Source organism: Mustela erminea, chromosome 16, assembly GCF_009829155.1.
Source record: "Mustela erminea isolate mMusErm1 chromosome 16, mMusErm1.Pri, whole genome shotgun sequence".
Taxonomy (NCBI): Eukaryota; Metazoa; Chordata; class Mammalia; order Carnivora; family Mustelidae; genus Mustela; species Mustela erminea.
The window spans coordinates 76,302,914-76,321,655 of NC_045629.1; the positions used below are offsets into that span (position 1 = coordinate 76,302,914).

At 42.5% G+C, this 18,742-nt stretch overlaps 1 protein-coding gene across 4 annotated transcripts in view; it reads left to right on the top strand.

Annotated features, from left to right (window-relative positions):
- PHF20L1 (PHD finger protein 20 like 1) overlaps positions 1-18,173 on the top strand; it is a 75,666-nt gene extending 57,493 nt beyond the window's left edge. For 3 of the 4 annotated variants that reach the window (XM_032316964.1, XM_032316962.1, XM_032316966.1), the window contains 7 exons: positions 3,248-3,412; positions 6,701-6,882; positions 7,845-7,944; positions 9,331-9,526; positions 13,194-13,560; positions 14,791-14,953; positions 16,310-18,173. In XM_032316964.1, coding sequence (XP_032172855.1) covers positions 3,248-3,412; positions 6,701-6,882; positions 7,845-7,944; positions 9,331-9,526; positions 13,194-13,560; positions 14,791-14,953; positions 16,310-16,452 — 1,316 coding nt within the window. In that variant the 3' untranslated portion in view covers positions 16,453-18,173. The remainder of the gene's footprint in view (positions 1-3,247; positions 3,413-6,700; positions 6,883-7,844; positions 7,945-9,330; positions 9,527-13,193; positions 13,561-14,790; positions 14,954-16,309) is intronic. The other variant, XM_032316965.1, reaches the window with a different exon arrangement.
- The last annotated feature ends 569 nt before the right edge of the window (positions 18,174-18,742 follow it).

Below are 18,742 nucleotides of genomic sequence, written 5' to 3' on the forward strand. Positions count from 1 at the left end.
ACTTGGTTACTTTGAGCCAGTCGCTTTATCTTCTCATCTTTCCTGTATCTGAAAATATGAAAAGGCGTGGAGAGATTTAAAAGAACTGTAATGAGAAATGCCAGGAGAATCTGGAACATTGTGTGGTGAAAACAGAGACTCCCTTCTAGGAGCTTGTAGGCAAGCCTAATCAGCATATTGTAACAGCGATAAGAAGCGCATGTCGTATTGGGAAGTAAAAATGATACAGAGTAAGTTCTGTCTGTAGTGTAGAGAAGCTGGAGTGATCAAGGAAGGGGCTTTATGTGGAGGATTACAGCTGATCTAACCTAAAGCTAGCAGCGGACCTTTGATCACTATAGCCAGAGGGGCCTGGCATGGGGAATGCAGGTGTGGTGTAGAGTGCCAAGAAGTATTGTTTAGTTGCTAATACCACGTGGAAAGATTATCTATTAGTCTGTTGTTTGTATCCACCAAATTGAGGTTTCTGTCATTATTCTGACGTTCAGGCAATATAACATGTCATTGATCAAAGGGCCACTTTCAAAGCTGAGCTTTGGGTTCAAATTTTCATTGCAAAGTGGAACTTCGTCGTCCTTTGGCAAGTTACTTAAATTGTATAAATGTCAGTTTCCTCACGTCTAAAGTGGTAGTAATAGTTTCTGCTGTGTAGCTTTACCTTGAGGATTCAGTCAGGAATCTTCGTCAGGTACTGAACACGATGCCAGCTAGCATTTAGCAGATGCCCTTCCCTCGCCTGAGCCCAAGTAAGAGGGCATGGGGCAAGCTGTGTAGAGCCTGTGGGGCCAGGAGAGACACAGTGGCCCCGTGCTGTACCAAGGTCGCTCTGCAGTCTCAGCGTCTGCAGCGTCCAGGTGGGTGCCTACTCCTGACCTGCTGGTGGCGAGGCCTGAGAATCTGCTTTGCCAGGCTTTCCAGTTTGTGTATACATGAAACGTTGAAATCCACTGGTCACGCTTTTTGGTTAAGAGTAAGGCTCTGTAGTCAGGCTCCCTGTGTTTGAAGGCTGACTTTACAAAGAAAGCTGTGTCTTCTTGGGCATTTCAACCTTTTCAGTCTCTGTTCTTCGGCTTGTGAAATGGCACTAGCGGCTGTAGCTTCCTCGTTGTGTTAGCTGGAGGATTAGGAGTTAATACACGTAAAGCACTTAGAATCGTGCTTGGCACAGGGGTGCGCAGTAGATGTGGCTGTGCTGTAGTATGTACGGTCATTGCTATGTTAGTGTCCAGTTGCTGCTGGCACAGAGGACTACGTATCAGTGACTTTAAAAAACCTGGATTTATTAAAGTTCTGAAGGTCACGAGTGCAAAATGGGTCTTGATGGGCGGAAGTGAAGGTGTCAGCAGGACTGTATTCCTTTTGGGAGTCTCTAGGGTAGAATCCATGTTCTTGCCTTTCCTAGCTTCTAGAGGCTTCTCTGTGTCTTGGTTCATGTCCCCCTAACCATCTTCAAAGTCAGCAACGACCACTCAGGTCTTTAGGGACTCTTGTGATTACATCGGGCCCACCCAGATAATTCAGGGTAAATTTGAGGTCAGCTGATTAGCAGCCTTAATTCTGCTTTGCTACAGAACCTAACACATTCATAGGTTTGGGGATTAGAATGTGGGCCTCTTTGGGGACCATTGTTTTGTCCACCACAACCACCGACTTTAGATGGATACTCAGTGCACACCTACACTGGTACTGCTCTTCTGGAAACTTGCTTTCCTACTCTTGACCTTTCCTCCACCTCTTTCCATTCCCTAACCTGCCTTAGGTGTCCTTTGCCTCATATACATTGAGGAAATAGAAGCCAGCAGATGAGAACTTGCCCATCTGTCTACAACTATGTGCTTAGCTATTATGTCCATCTTTAACTGCTTTGCCTCTATGATAATGGAAACTGTTGTCTTTCTCTTCTTAAAATCCTTCACTTATCACCCTGCCTTCCCTTATTTTTAGATTTTTGCAGACGATGTGTAGGATCTCCCATCTTTGAAAAGCCTCTGGGGGCACCTATGTGGCTCAGTCCACTGAGTGTCCTACTCTTGGTTTCAGATCAGGTCATGATCTCAGGGTCCTGGGACTGAGCCCTGAGTGGCACCCTGCGCTCAGCAGGGATTCCCCACCTTCCTCTCCCAACTCCTCTATGTCTCCCCCCACTGTACTTTCTCTAAAATAAATAAATTCTTTAATAAATAAATATCTTCCTCTGGACCCAGTTCCTTGTCTGGTTTCTCCTCCTCCCTCTTACTCTTCAGCCCCAACCAAGAGGCCCTCTTTTCACCTCTTGGTAGTTCAAGCAGAAGCCTGGAAACTGCCCTTTTGATGCCAGGCCAGCCCCAGAGACCTGTGGTCTGCAGACCTGCAGATCGCTGCGTCTCCCTGTCAGTTTTCAAGCCAGCTGCCCTCTCCCAGGCCAGACCGTGGCGCCCCCTGCCTGCGCCTCCCTGCACCCTTCCTCATTCCATAGCTCCAGTAGGCTTTGAAAACCAGAAGTGGACTTGTGTCACGCCCTTTTTGCCGAGTTTAGGATTAAACTCAAAAATAAAAACATATGTGTAACCAGACCTGCCCCTGCCACTCTAGCCTCATTTCTTCTTTCTGTCCCTCACTGTGCTACAGCCACAGTCTCAGATTTTCAGTGTGCCAGGCTCTCTGCTCCGGAGCCTTCCCAGGACCCCGAATCCTGCCCTCTCCTGTCTGTCCCTGTCAGCATAGCCAGCTCTCCTGGAAGCTGCAGGCGGCTGCTTCCTGTCCTCTGTCTGCATGGCTCTTGCTAAGCTGAGGAGGATTGGACTCGGGTTAATTTCTTTTAGGACCACATAATTTCATTGAAATATTTTTTGCTGAAAAATGTATCAGTTGTCAGTGTAATAATTGACATGCTACACGTTAGGAGTGCCTCTTTACAAATTGCAAAAAGAAAAAAGTTAATTTCCATCTTGCACATCTTCCTGTAGACATAGCCATGATTATAATGGAGAGAATCTGTAGAAATAATCATTTTTCCCTTCTGGACTCGCTCGCAAGACTTTATCGATACCAGCTGGAACGTGGCGCTCCCTGGTGGTCTGTGTGTATTGCCTGGGGTACGGGTCCCGGCTCTTCTCCCCAAGCCCAGTTGATTGGAAGCTCCACGATCTCGCTGGTGGCATGGTTATTTTATGTCTTGTAAAACTTAACTTTCTTGTTAATTTTTATAGTGACTCTTCCTGATGCCCTGATGCTTTATTAATATTTCTTTATGTATCTTATGTTACAGACTATTCAGACTATGAAGACAGTTCTCTAGAATTTCTGGAAAGGTGCTCTTCTCCACTAACTCGATCTTCTGGGAGTTCTCTGGCTCTGCGAAGCATGTTTACGGAGAAAAATACAACATATCAGTACCCGAGGGCAATTTTGTCAGTTGATCTTAGTGGTGAAAGTATGTGTAATCATGTAATGCTTAAACAAGTCTTAAGATTATTAAATGGGGAACTGAGCTGGAAACACTTCATTCAGTGAGGGCTTATCTGAGCACGCTATTGAAGAAGTTATCCCAGAAACTAATAGGAAAATCTCAACCTTTGCAAGTTGAGCTACTTTTTAAAATTTCTAAAAAGTAAAATTGGCTCTTATCATTAATTCTAGGACATCTGGTGAGGAAGTTCCTAGTGTCTACTACGTACTGGTTATGGGGGTTTTACATGTGGATTCAGAATCTGTCAGGTTGCCCTGCCGGCCGTCCTGGCTGCCGCGGCTTGAGTGTACTCGCCTTCCAGGGCTCCCAGCAGTGGGAGGGAGACTCTCCCCATGCAGACCCTGATGGCAGTGGCTGGAGACTAGAGTGAGGGATGGGGTCTTCATCTTATGTGAAACCCCAGGGGTACTGACGGCTGAGCTCACTTCCGGCCTTCACCTTTCTTCTGAGGGCCCAGCATGGTAGGTCCTAGGTGATGTGTTTTTGTTTGCATGGATACCACTCGCTTTCTTCCAGGCCTAACTCCTGTCTGGCCTCCTGTGGAGAGAAGTGCCCTTTTCCCTTCCTCCTAAAATAAGCACCAGGCAGTTTGGAGATTTAACATTTTCAAACATAGAAGGGAGGGAGGAAAAACTCCCTTTTCCTTTTCTAACAAGCACAAGTCCCCTGTTCCCTTTTGGGCCAGTGGCTCTTCACCCCACATGTGTGTGACAGCTGTCACTGTGATGCTTTGAAACGACCGATTCAGAGGTGTGCTGCAGAGTCAGATGAGATTTCTGGGAGGGTAGATGGAGTTCCTGAGTCATTCTTAGGGTTGACAGTCACATAAGGATACTCCTTGTGGGGCCGTCAAGGTCAGAAAGTCCTCACCTTATGCAGAGTGCTGGAGAATGGAGAGGCTAGCCGGTTGGCAGTGCTGTCGGAGCTAGCCGTGTGAGAGCTTAGTGGCAAGAGTGTCGAAGGCGCGTGTCCCCAGTCCTGGCTGGTGTGTGACCGAGCCCTGAGCCGGGAGGAATGAGGGGCGTTGGTACAGGGTGCGGGGCGTTGGCCAGAGGTTCTCAAGTGTTAGCATGCAGCAGAGCCACCTGGGAAGCTTGTTAAAACACCTTCCTGGACCTCCTCAGAATGCCTGACACCTAATGAGCTCCCAGGTGATGCTGATCTGGAATCACCACTTAGAGAATGTGTCTGGGGAAACAGCAGTGGTAGTTCAAGAAAATGGTGTTCCTGTGGCCTCTCGGTTGGAGCTGTTGTCCATGTGGTATTTCAGTACGAGAGGGAACTTTTTTTTTTAAAACTTGCATTTCTTTTTAACTTTGAATCCATGGAGCCATTTACTCAGCCCTTAGAATTCAGCCAAACATTTGTTTGATGCTTGGGAATTGGTTATTCAAACTAGGTTTTCTGGCCAGTATGTTAAATTTGTATTCTAACGCCATAAAACCTGGTTATTTGGCCATGAAAACATATGTGCGACACATGCTAATTCCTTTCAGTGATAATAGTTGTAAATGTATGAATTCTCTTCTGATTGCCATCCACGTAAGGCCACACGTATACTGCAGCTGTGCTTGGAACTGTTCACTCGCATTCCGGTCTGCCATTTTGAAACATGAACTTGTGTTCAGGAAGGCCCAAGAGAAAATACTAGTTTTGGATTTAAGATAGTAAAATGAGGAATGAGTGAAATTTCCCCTCTCGGTTCTCAAGACTGCTTATCTTGTTATTAGAAGGATTTTATAATGCCTAATTGATTTGCTTCTTGAAAATTTTTCTGTATTTCTCTAATATTTCTTCTGACCTCACTTTCTTCAAGATATCCTAAGACCCTAAAGAAAAGAAAATGTTTATTTTTCTGTAAAACATTAACTTTGGATAAGTCAAAAAGAAAGCATTCAAAAACGGGAAAAATCAGAATAGAAACTGGTAAAAGAAGCACTAAATCATGAAATATTTCAAATATAAACATCATGACTTCTTTTAGTTCGAATCGGGCCAACTTCTTTCTGGTCCGATTGTCTGAAAGAGAATTTTCTCTGGCTATGGACTCCCTCCTTAGCTCCTTCAGGAGCATTCTGGAGCAGCTTACTGCGTATAGCAGGCTTCCTTCTAAGCCCTGGCCATGGAGCATTCAGAATGCAGAGCCCTTAGTGCTGTGGCCTGTTGACACTCTACAGAGGAGGTGAGTAAGGAGCAGGTGCAGGAGTGGCGCAGACCCATGTCGAGAGGTCGAGTCACTGAGGCAGAAGGAGCCACCTCTGTCGCTCAGGTGCTCCCTGAGGGGCCTCCAGGTGTCTCACAGCAGCGGGCACGTCTTCGACCAGGCATCCCCCGTGTTTCTCCAGCCACACTCCTGCCAAACCTTTAGTGTCCTGTCGTCATTTCTTTCCCTTTGTTGTAAATAAATTTTTCCTTGTTTTGCCTCGATTTTTTCTTTTTTTCTTTTTCCTCAGTGGCTGGGCTAAATTGGCATCTTTGACATCAGCAGTGGTACAAATACAAACCTAAAACCTGGCCTTTAAAAATGTTGTGGTCATAAATCTAGTTTCTAGAATATACTTACTCAGTTTTAAAATATTTTAAGCAAAGTGATATTTTAGAACTCTACATAGGGAACTTGTGATCACAGTTTCAGGAGCAGTGGTGACATTGAGAGCACAGGCTCTGGAGTCAGGTAGTCCTGCCTGCAGTCAGCTCGACCGTTAGCTGGCCGCGCTGTTCCAGCAAGTAATAGATCTTCTGTTTGAAGTGCTTAGTATAGTACCTGCTGCACAGTAAGTGCGCTGGTGGTTGAGGGTTCTGATGCCGTCAGGAACAGCAATGTTGATGTTACAGACCGCAGGCGTACTTCTTTTTGCTAAAGTGCCTTGACTGTCGTGTAAAGAATATAATCCATTCTTTTTACAAGCTGTGACTCTGGGGAGGATGAAAAGGACTAATGTCTGTGAAAGCATTTGAAAACTTTGCAGATTTGAATTATTACCACCCTTAGCCATGACCTCTATAAGCACCAAGACAAAGGATACTTTCCAGGTTACTTGTAATAGTGTAGATGTTAAGATGTAAAGCCAATCATAACTATCTCTTCAAAAATTGTTTCTTTGTTCAGAGACATATGCCAATCCCATATATCTGGCCTTCCTTTTTATATACTTAATAGCTTATTATCACTTCCTTTAGCGCCTTTCTGTCTGGAAAAGTGACACAAGCATAGGAAAAAATACGCTGAGTATACCTTTATGTATATTCTAGATTTATCCGATGTGGAATTCCTAGATGATTCTTCAACAGAGAGTTTGCTTCTCAGTGGGGATGAGTATAATCAGGACTTCGATTCAACCAATTTTGAGGAATCTCAGGATGAAGACGATGCTCTTAATGAGATTGTGCGGTGTATTTGTGAAATGGATGAGGAGAACGGCTTCATGATCCAGGTAACCGGTCTTCCCTGTTGTGGCAAATAATCATTTCAGGTGCTCAGCAAGCACATCAGGGCGTCTGTGTTCTTTTGTCACTCGTGGTCTCACTGAAGACTGGTCTCTTGCCTATCGTGTTTAAAATCCCAGTAGTAATGACAGGAAGGTCTCTTCAGATGAAGTAATGATCACTCTCCCTTTGCGAGAGTGTTGAGTTTGAGGTCTTCAAGCCAAAATTCTGGAAGCCATTTTTGGAAGCCATTTGGGTGGGTGAGCATCTAGATATATTGAAGGGTAGAATGTATCAGCCCTTTGGGCCTGGATCCCTGTTTGTAGCCCTTCAGTGGGCAGATGAGGAAATAAATGTTTCCTCTCTTGTCAAAAATTGTTACAGGGCCTAAGCATTACAAACCACCTCTCTCTGTAGAAAGTGTATCTTTAAGAAAAAAGGAGCATAACCCACATTTTGTGATGTCATTTAGCAGATTTGGAGATGTTAGTTGCAAGAATAAAGAGTAATGTTTTCTCACCCTTTTCAAAGGTATTCTCAAATAAGGGAACTACAAAAGTATAGGGTCAACGCACAGGTTATACTTGAAGAAGTGACTGCTACAGGCAATCTTACGAACTTGTCTTTTTTAAGAAAAATGTCCACACTTTAATAAGCTATTTTAGGGATATGTTTCCCCTACAAATTAGTGGGAAGTAAATGAGAGCAGTAGTTTTGTGTATGTGTGTGTTACGTGATTTAAGTAATCTATCAAGGCACATTTAAATAGCTGCAACAAGAGGTAGTTCTTGAAGTAGCCGACTCTTTGAAATATAAAATTCATCCTCTGTCGGCACTTGCATCATGGTGTGGAGTAAGAGTTGAGCTCTGGGAGGCAGCGAGAGACGGCCACTGCTAGCTGAAAGCAAGGGGACTTGTCTTTTTTGCTGGTGAGCAGACCTGTGACTAAGCACTCCTGTGTTTTCGGCAGTGTGAAGAGTGCCTCTGCTGGCAGCACAGCGTGTGCATGGGGCTGCTGGAGGAGAGCATCCCCGAGCAGTACATCTGCTACGTCTGCAGGGACCCTCCTGGTAAGCCTCCTCCCCGTGCTGGTGGCAAGATGCCTAAGATCTCGTTATGCCTAGAGATCTGTTGACGTAGGGTACCCACTGCAGAAGACATTGTTACTTCTTCATCAGTTAATTCTGCTTCCATGGTGAAATTTTAAAATATTTTTCATTGTTTGTGACAGCTTCGTTTTCTGTGTCAATTATTGAGGCCAGAACATTAGCCTCGTTTTATTAACATAACTGCTCCACTACTCGAAGGACAGAGTTAATGTAGGTCATTTTCCTGGAGAAGGATTAACCCTGTCGTGTGTCCCTGTGTATTGATTTCTAAATAGGTTTATGTGTGCCTCTTTTGAGTGGAACTGTATTCTGAATGTAACTCCTTGTGATGTGATTAAAAAAGTTCCTGACTGTGCTGCATATCCAGCTCATTTTAGTAGACGGGCTCTCCCGACGATCACGGTCCATCCCTTTATTTTACTGCTGAGACAACTGAGGCATGGCGAGTTGCATGCCTTGTGCACAAGGATAATACTAGACATGGCAGAACTGAGGTGAAAACCTGTCCCTTTAGACTCCTTGTTCAGAGCCTTCCTCTGTGCCGGAGGCTTTCGAGTAGCAAGGTCTTGCATATTGTGTACACTTTCAGCTGCCCAGGTAGAAGATAACTAGATATTCCCAAATAAAAGCCTACCAATACTCCTCTTGTCTATCTTTCACAAAAAAAAAAAAAAAAAAAAAAAAAAAAAAAGGAAACATTAAGAAGCAGGAAGCAGGAAAATGATTCAGACCTATATGAATGTAGATATCTGTTTGTTCATTCAGCAGCCTTCATTGGATGCCTTCTGTTTGCCAAACGCTGGTAAGAAGTAGGATGATTGATTCTAAGCATACCTTTCCACTATCTCATAGTATAGTAGGGGTCACAGACACATAAGCAACTAATTTAACAGACATTGACGTTGAAGATGTTGGATTATACAGGAGCCTGTGAGATCTTGAAGAGGGGTTCTTATTCACTTAAGTAGACCTCTTACTTCGTCCAGTTCAAAACAAATGTTAGCGAGAGAACGGGTACCCCGTTTAGTTTCTGTCCAGCCCTCTCAGCCCTTCTACAGGGCAGATGACAGACACATCAGAAATGGAAAGCCGTCCCCTCAAGGTTCCTCTGCAGGTGTCCTCTGCGTCTGAGCGCATCCTGAGTGGAGTGTGTTGTCGGCCGTGGGCAGGAGACCCCGAGGTCGGAGGAGGCTCGCCGGCTTCTCAGAATGCTGTGTTGCTCTTCTTCTGAATTTATTCTTAGTGCCAGAGCTCACCTTGCTCATGGCAGTGTTAGTAAGATGCCAGTGGGAGGGAAGTCCGAGTAAGTGGAAAGCTTTGTCATTTTAATGTCACCTTCATCTGCAGGTCAGAGGTGGAGTGCGAAATATCGGTATGATAAGGACTGGTTGGATAACGGGAGGATGTGTGGGTTATCGTTTTTAAAAGAAAATTACTCTCATCTCAATGCCAAAAAGATAGTATCCACACACCACCTGCTTGCTGACGTCTACGGTGTCACGGAAGTCCTGCACGGGCTGCAGCTGAAGATCGGCATACTGAAGTAAGTGCGGAGCCGCGGGGCGGCGGATGGCGCGCACTTGAATTCGGGGTCATCAGGCAGCCTTTGGAAGATTCAGATGAACAATTGGGGAGACAGAAGAGATATTTGAACACATTTTAACTTTGAAAAATAGACAGGATTAATAAGCTTTTTGGATGAGTAGCTGGTTCCTGCCTTTCGCCCTGGAATGAATAAGCATGGATGAAGGTCACTACCACCTCTGCTAGTCCAGCAAATGCTAGTCCTTGCCCTGCTGTTCTGTGTTATTGCCGTAGGCGCAGAATTAAGTACAGTTGCTTGGTGAGCCGGTATTTTGTGCGCTCCTCCAGGAATGGTGTCCAGATGAAGTAGTATTTTTTAATTACCTTAAGATGGACTCTGAAGGGAGCAGGTCATATAACCCATCCCTCTACTCTGCACCAAATGGGTTTTAGTCATCCTAGACTCTTTTCCCTTAAAACAACAACAACAAGAAAAAACAAACAAAACAAACCAACCCAGCCTGAGCCTCCCTAAGTAACATGTCCAGGTATTTTCAAAGCCCATGTTTTCAGTTCTTCTAATCCCTGCCTAGAATTCTTCTCTTAAGACAGTATTTTATATAAAAACAGGATGCTTCACTGGTTTCTCACAGGACTGTCTTCCTTGGGACTCACTTGCCTGGGCCGGAAACTTACCCTTCCCCCTCCTCGGCCTCGTCTGTGCAGCTGTCCCCTCAGCCTGGTGGGCCCGGGCACCTGGCCGTTGTAATTCCTTCTCGTTGTTCTGTGTGTCTCTCTTCTTCATGCTGGCCCAGCCCAGGCCGCTCTTTTCACAGTGCCACACCTTCTTAGTTCTCTGCGGCTCCAGTCTTGTACTCTTTGAGTTCATCCTTCTTACTGTTGCCAGTATGAGTTTAAAGATAAGTAGGACTTTGAAGTGCCTGGGTGGGTGAGTCGGTTAAGCACCTGCCTTTGGTTTAGGTCATGATCCCAGGGTTCGGGGATCGATCCCCATGTCCCTGCTCAGTGGGGAGTCTGCTTCTCTCGCTCCCTGTGCCTCTCCCTGCTGTTTTTGCATGTGCGTTCTCTGATGCTCTCAAATAAATAAAATCTTTAAAAAAAAAAAAAAAGAGAGAGAAATAGGAGTTTGCCTCTTTTTCAGCTTCATATCCCACAGTGCCTTCCCGGCTCCGCAGCATGCACTCAGAGTCCTTCCCTGACGTGTATTCTGTTGTTTGCTTGCGGTGTCTTCCCTGGCCCACTTGTTCTCCCCAGACGTAGCAGCTGTACCAAACCATAATCCCTGAGTGAAGCCTGCTTTATCATAGTTACAGGCCTTTACTCACACTTCGAACCTTCTACAGCTAGGCTTTTTAGCAGGTGCCTCTTCATGATACCTGCCCGACCAGGGCTGATCACTCACCCTTCTTGGCAAACTCCTTACATACTGAGGTTGGCACTTTTGTGCACTTTGTTTTTTCATGTCCATCTCTCCTTACTACACCATGAGTTCCTTTAGGGTAGGGCTTATGTCTTATTTATCATCTTGTTGCCAGTCCCTAGTATACATATAAGTATTCGGTGACTGTTGAATGTGATTTGCTTCTGTTGTATGTCATAAATCTGAATATGGATTTCTTTTTAAAAAGGGCATATGGATGCTAAAACTTGAGGGAAGAGCTAACCTATTAAAAAGAAAGTCTACTTCATGCCAGAAGTTAGTGCTGTAGTATCAGATTTCATTTAATCCTTAAAATAAGCCTGAAAAATAGATCTCCTCTCATTTGATAGATGGATAGTCAGAGATAGAGGTACTTGTCTAAGCTCAGTGACAGAGCAAGACAGGGTCCATTAGACAGAGTACAAAGTCAACTTTCTGCTGTGCCTTTACTATAAGAGAATTTTAGTATTTTCTGATACTAAATTAGAGGTCCAAAAGATAAAATGTGTAATTTTAGAACAATACTTGGGTACTACTAGAAGAAAACTAAAGTTGGCCCCTGGGTGTTTGTCTAACCTGGAAATAATTAATTCACAAACATTGAGGTTTCTGAAAGGTTTATGCTTCCTGAGTATTTCCCTTTCTTATCAATTCTGATTGAAGAATTGTGGTTTCACTCACTGCAGAATTTTAATGACTAGAATTAGCGATAGGAGGGCATTATCATAGACTGTGGGTGAGGGCTAATCACTGCAACCTCTTTGGAGGCCGCTTGGACATTTATCACATTTAAAGTGTGTGCCCACTATCCAGCAGCTCCGTATCTGACTGAAATTTCCCCACTCGTGTGCAGAGAGCACACGAACACGCACACACGTCTGTAGGTAGAAATGGGCTGGTGATCCTAGACAGGGGTACATGGATACAGTTGAGCTCTAGAGTAAAAGTGGGGGAAACATCTGTGCACTGAGGGGGCAAGATGCCCAGATATGTTGTCTATGAGGAAGGCAAACTGAGAGCCCCATTTGTATAAAAAGAGAAAGTATATACTTCTCCATTAAAAAAAATAATTTTAGGGGCATCTGGGTGGCTCAGTGGGTAAAAGCCTCTGTCTTCGGCTCAGGTCATGATTCCAGGGTCCTGGGATCGAGCCCCGCATCGGGCTCTCTGCTCAGCGAGGAGCCTGCTTCCTCCTCTCTCTCTCTCTGCCTGCTTCTCTGCCTAGTTGTGATCTCTGTCTGTCAAATAAATAAATAAATAAAATCTTAAAAAAAATAATTTTATATGTATAGAAAACATCTGAAAGATAATACCTCATTTTTTTTTAAAAGATTTTATTTATTTATTTGACAGAGAGAGATCACAAGTAGGCAGAGAGGCAGGCAGAGAGAGAGGAGGAAGCAGGCTCCCTGCTGAGCAGAGAGCCCGATGCGGGACTCGATCCCAGGACCCTGAGATCATGACCTGAGCCGAAGGCAGCGGCTTAACCCACTGAGCCACCCAGGCGCCCAATACCTCATTTTTTTATGATTGCCATGGTAGGGAGGTTTTTACTTTGTATGCGTTTATTGCCTGGATTTTTTGTCATGAGCAAGTATCACTTTTTGACTGAATGAAGATTTTAAACTATTGTCATATACAAGTTTTTGTGTTGTGCAGTTTAAAAAAATATGGTGAAACGTCAGTAGGAAAAGAAGGGCATCAATCAAGTGATGATGTGAGCTGTGGACAGAACTACATCTATTGTTGCCCTTCTTAAAGATTTTATTTATTTAAGAGAGAATGAGCACGAGCTGAGGTGGGGTTTGCTGAGGGAGAGGGAGAAATAGACTCTGTGCTGAGCAGGACCCTGAGATCATGACCTGACCCAAAGGTAGATGCTTAACCCACTGAACCACTCAGGGGCCCCTCGTCATTGCTTTTCTACCTGAGTATTATTTCTATAAAATTCTATTCTGCAAAAAAGAATTCAAACTTTGGATTAAGTTCTGGGACAAGTTACCCTAAAGAATACCTCTGCTTTTGTCTTGAACCCCTGCCCTCCTTCTAGCCTGGTTCCCTCAGTGAGTCTGGGTCTTCCTTAGAGAAGTGGAGACCAGTTTGCCTGAGTCCGCACACTCTCTGTACAGCACGCACGGACAACCAGCGGTTATCTGTATCAGCTTTACTTTCTGAAATTTATTATGGCACTAAACTTGTTTCCCCCCTTCCCCTGAACTGCTGTTTTCTCCAACTTTGCTTTAAGGAATAAACATCATCCTGACCTTCATCTCTGGGCTTATTCTGGGAAGCGAAAAGACCAAGATCAAGGAATTGCTGGGATAGAGAAGAAACTAGCAGTGCCAGACACAGTTAATATAGAGGAAAAGAAATACCACATACAGAACCATAAAGAACCACCTCGTTTGCCCCTAAAAATGGAAGGAACGTACATAACAAGTGAGCACAGTTACCAAAAGCCACAACATTTTGGTCAAGACTGCAAGTCTCTTGTAGACCCTGGGAGCTCAGATGACGATGATGTCAGTAGTTCTGAAGAAGAAAGAGAATTCCAAACAAAAGATAAAAACCGTTCACGCTGCTCAGTCAGAGAAGATGGAATGCCTGCAAAGGTATAACTAGGTCCCTTGTTTTGGAAATATGATAGACCATAGGACAGTTTTATAAAATAAAACATACTGAATTCCTAGTAAAACTAGGCTTACATTTCCAAGTTCACGAATACCTTGTTGGGTAAAGATATTTGCTTTCTCTATTAGAAAACACTGGCTATTTGAACACTGAATTATCCCCTGATTCAGAGTTGTAGTGATTCAGTAAACGTTCGCCCTAATCAAAGTTTCAGTTGTTATAAGCACGCTTAGATACCTCCAAAAACTATGAGACATATTTTTTTTCCAAATGAAGATGTCTGTGTTTGAGAACGTGTAAGTGTTTGTGGATGTGTTTATATTAATACAATATGTGTTTCAGATAAAAGGTGGCATTCCAGTCTTTTTAAAATTTTAGTGTACTTATATATGCATATCAATTGCATTATGCGATAAACTGAATTCTTACAGCTCTGTGTCCATTGAATTTCTGTGAACTTTTTCCTATTCATAGAGATTGTCTTAGAAATAGTTTCTTCTTTTTTCATTGATTTTTCAGCTAGTAATGCCACTTTAAAATGAGGTCTTTATTTTTCTGGCCTTGTTTTATCAAGAAATCACTGTAAACAAATAAATTTGGGAAGCCTCTAGTTCATGATATTTGTGGCAGATGATTTAGTCAAATTACTGTCCCTTTTATGAAATAAATTCTTTCTGGTGAGTCGAGTTCAGATTTTTTGTGTATGTGGAAAGCATTTTGCAATTCTTAGGTTTTTAAAAGATTTTTATCTCTCTCATGCCTCACTGATTTAACTGCAAGAGTTAATTATAGTCTACGGGTAATGAGACTTTAAACTGGCCTTTGTCAGCCCTCATGATTTTTCCATCATTGCTTTCTGCCTTCACTCCACTTATGTCATTAGCTTAGATTCATTGAGGAAGGGGTTAGTCTAGATGAGCTGGGGTTTCTCGCTACAGAGTGTAATTAGCAACTTATTTCTTTAGCACGTCTTGTTGAATGCTCTCCGTGGAGCCCCATGCTAGGCTTTGTGGAGAGACACGGCAAGCATATCTGCTCTTTTAAGGACCATCACATAATTTAATTATGCGCTGGCACTTCCTTTAAAAATAATCTAAGAGTCTGATTGGATTTCACTGATTGTTGTAGTAATGAGGTGTTTGGTGTATCTTTCCTGTTATGACATTACATTTCACCTAATTTTGTTTTTTCCTAATGGTTCTTTGGAGAAGAATCCGGCTGAGAGGAGTACGGTATTTATTTATAATGATAAAAAGGGCACTGAAGACCCAGGAGACTCACATCTTCAGTGGCAGCTCAATCTCCTTACGCACATCGAGAACATGCAGAACGAAGTCACCAGCAGGATGGACCTGATAGAGAAGGAAGTTGATGGTAATTTTAAGAAAGAACTAAAATACAGTGGCTGCCGTATGCAGAGTGTATTTATTATAGTTATGGCGACGTTGTGTGAAGTGTTTTACATTACGGGCTGAGAACTGTAGGTGCTGTCCCTACTGATGGCCTGTCTTCCTTCACGCCGCATTCAGTGCAGCTGGGGGCTGGGGTCTTTCAGGCTGAAAACTATACGATTGGATATTATCTCATTTTTTTTTTAAGGTGGATGTTAATTAAATACCGGGTGCAATATAGAGAACATATGGAATATTTATTAGTTTCGTTGAACTGTGTTTTCTTTGGAAGTCAGTGTAAGGGCCTTAAGCATATTTAAAATATGAGGCGAAACATTTTGTATCTTTGCTCTCACTGTGGTCAGTAGGAAGTAAAATCAACAACAATAAGAAACCCCCACAAGCTCAAGTAGGTAAAACCGAAGCTTGCACACGTTTTCAAATGCTTTTCTTTTATATTTTTCACTTTATTACATAGGACGCTGAGGAGTGGACAGGAAAGATACTATCCCCATTTTATAGTTGAGAAAATTGAGTAAGAAGTAACTGATTCCTAATCCAATGGGTTTTTTCCTAACATCATACATAAGATTGTAACCCCCCCCCCCCGTCTTTTTTTTTCAATTTCACCCTACAGTAAGGTAGAGCTCTTACTGCTTTGTTTTTCCCTGAGGAAAGAGGAAAAGAAAACCCATTTCAAAAACAAATTCCATTTGGTTTAATTTAGCTTTTTGTTACTGTAATGTTGTGAGTAGATATGTGACGGGGGAAAAATACATTGGACACTATCCCTTATTATTAATAAAAAGTGTGGAATCAACTAACTGCATTTTGCCTAGACTTCTAATATGCTTGCATTTTTTTAAAGTAATGATAAAGTAGTGGGACTGGAAAGGACACCGAGAAGCTGCCACCCCCTTTCCATTCTTAAAAAGAACTTCCTGATTTAAAAAAAGAATGGTTAGAGTAGTTAAGTTTTATTTAAAATGAAGTAGAGATTATTTAACTCTAAAATAATAGCTTCAGCAGGCACAGGAAACTGTTTCCTATTCCAGAAGAGAGTAGAAGGAGATATTCAAAATGAAATTAGTTTATGCCTATGAAGGGAAAAATTACCTAAAATAAGAACAGAAGTTACCAAGAAGGACTAGAGCTCTTGTGGGATACGATATAATATAAAAGTTGCCAAAGCCTCTCAGAACTGGCTTGAGTCTGCTCCTGGCCTTGGGGAGAAAGAAACTTGAACTCTGTCTCCATCCTTTTCCAGCCTTCCAGGTAGACCATCTTGTGACTTCTTCCAGTTGCCATTTAAATTTGTTTGTTCTGTTCTCTCTTTTAGTTCTGGAAAGCTGGCTTGATTTCACAGGGGAGTTGGAGCCACCTGACCCTCTCGCAAGACTGCCCCAACTTAAGCGCCATATCAAACAGCTCCTAATTGACATGGGCAAAGTACAACAAATAGCAACTCTTTGCTCTGTATGACAACAGTGAAAACCTAATGAAAAGAATGTGGGTTTCTTCAGTTGATCATTTTTATTATCCACATGACTGCTAAGTGGATAGTTAAAAAACGTAGTGATGTTTGGTCATTTACTGATTGGTGACATCAATAGGATGGCACCTTGGAAAGGAAAAGGAAGAACAACCTCTATCAAGGAAGCTAACGTTAGAAAGAGCTTATGCGCCAGCTGTCTGGTAATGTGTTCTATGCCAGGGATCAATGAAGTTGAATGTAATCTGTACCAAGGAAATTGAGTTGGCAGCATTTTTCAATAGTTGCTTTACATGAAGCTCGACATACGTGTAGAAAGAAAGATGGTGTGCTTATCTAATTTTTAGTAGAAAGATCTATGTAATAAACCAGCGTTTGGCCAAAAGCAAAACTATAGAGGCAAGGAGATTCTGGAGAGTTCTATAAGGTTGCCGTATGAACTGTCTTCTCTGCAGGTGATCCAGCTGCTCCGGGGCTTAGAGTATTTAAACTTGTATGGGATCATGAGCTGTTTCCTAGGTAATGAATGTCCGTAATCAGAAAACTGACAGTGGAAGCCTCACTTCTGAGGAAAACAGTTGTGGAATTCTGACTTCATTTTGATTACATATTTAAGAAATGCCAAATAATTGAAATTTCTTGCAGGCATTAAGCTCATTATAAACAGAATGGCTTGCAGAAGAGTCCGTGTGCCAAATGACGATGACACTGCTGGAGAGAGAGTGCTAAATGTTGTGGGAGTTCCGCTCCCGGGTCTTGCGTATGCCATCAGCCCATCAGAAACACAGATGTCATGCAGACTGTATATGTCCTACATACAGTTGAATTCAGGACTCAGGCATCAGCGTACAGTTTGATCCTGAGTATGCTTTGTGTTTGCCTTCAGATTAAATATTGTAAATCACCTCAGCTGGGATGAGGAGTGACAAAAATAACGAAATAATTTGTGGCTGTGGATTTTTTAACTGCTGGTAGTGGGATACTGGAAAAGCTTCATTTCTGAAGATGAATTTTATTTTTAAAAAATACATGCACACTCAAAACTTTTAGCTTTGATCACAAATGGACACATTTCTGAAACCAAAGGCAACTAAGTTGCTGAGTTAGCTCTTGCTGGATTTCGGGCCCAGGCCTTCCTGTCCGCCAGTGCTCTTGTGAGTTGTGTGCCGCCGCCGTGCCCCATACGCGGGTGTGCGTGAGCGTGTGTGCTTGTTTGAAACAAACACTCAACGTACATATGTACATAGCCTACACATATTTATATCTGCACATATCTAGTTTTATTACTATAGTCTCTAAGAGTTGGTGGTTAACATGAAATGTTACCTTTTAACAGACTTTTTAAAAATTAAAAATGTATGTACAGGTTTTGAAACTTTTTTAAAAAGGGGAAAAAGACTGTTCAGAGGAGGCTATTTGATGAAATAACACTTGAATATTTTATGCCTCATTCTGTTTATCAGTTCTAGCGATCTGTGTAAATGCATTTTAGAACTGATACACAGTAAACTTGAAATTTATCTTTGATAAGAATACATGCCACTGTACATTCAGATATTATTTAAATTTGCAAACACACTGTTCTATATGTAAGGTACTGTATGTAAAACTCTTTATTAAAACTATTCCACATATCCTAAAATTTCAGCTTGCCTTCTTGCGGCCTTATATTTTGATGTGAAGACGATTAAAAGAATGAGCAAAACCGTCATTAGAGATTTTTATTGCCTTTTGACATTTTCCAACTTGACAAATGTGCCAAAGATCAACAGACATAAGATACAGTCTTGTGTATTTACTTGTTATACACAAACATTATCAGAGATCTTACTGGGAAATGAAAAGCTTTAATAGAGGTGGTTGGGATACTGGCTTAAATTTGTATATTAAAGTAAAAGAATAGTGCCTCTATTCCATGTGTGGCCTAAGCGTCCTAATGTCTGTATTACCTTCCATTTGTGTTAAAAATAATGGCTCTAATCTTTTCCCTGTGGTCGTTAAATTCCAGACATTGAATTTGTATCTTTTTTTTTTTTCCAGAGTGGAGCAGATAGCATCCTTAGCCCATGAATAGTGGAGTTGCCTAGATTTTTGTCACATACACAGAAGACCCTTTGTACCTAGTAATACTCATCTTCTCAGTCCCTGGTGACCACAGTTAGATTGCTGTGCATTGTTTCCGTAGTACCTTATGATCAAATCAGTTTATTTGTTAGCAGCCAGCAAATGAGAAGTTCCATTAATACTTAGCTTACTAAATTTTTGTTCTGCTTTTATGTA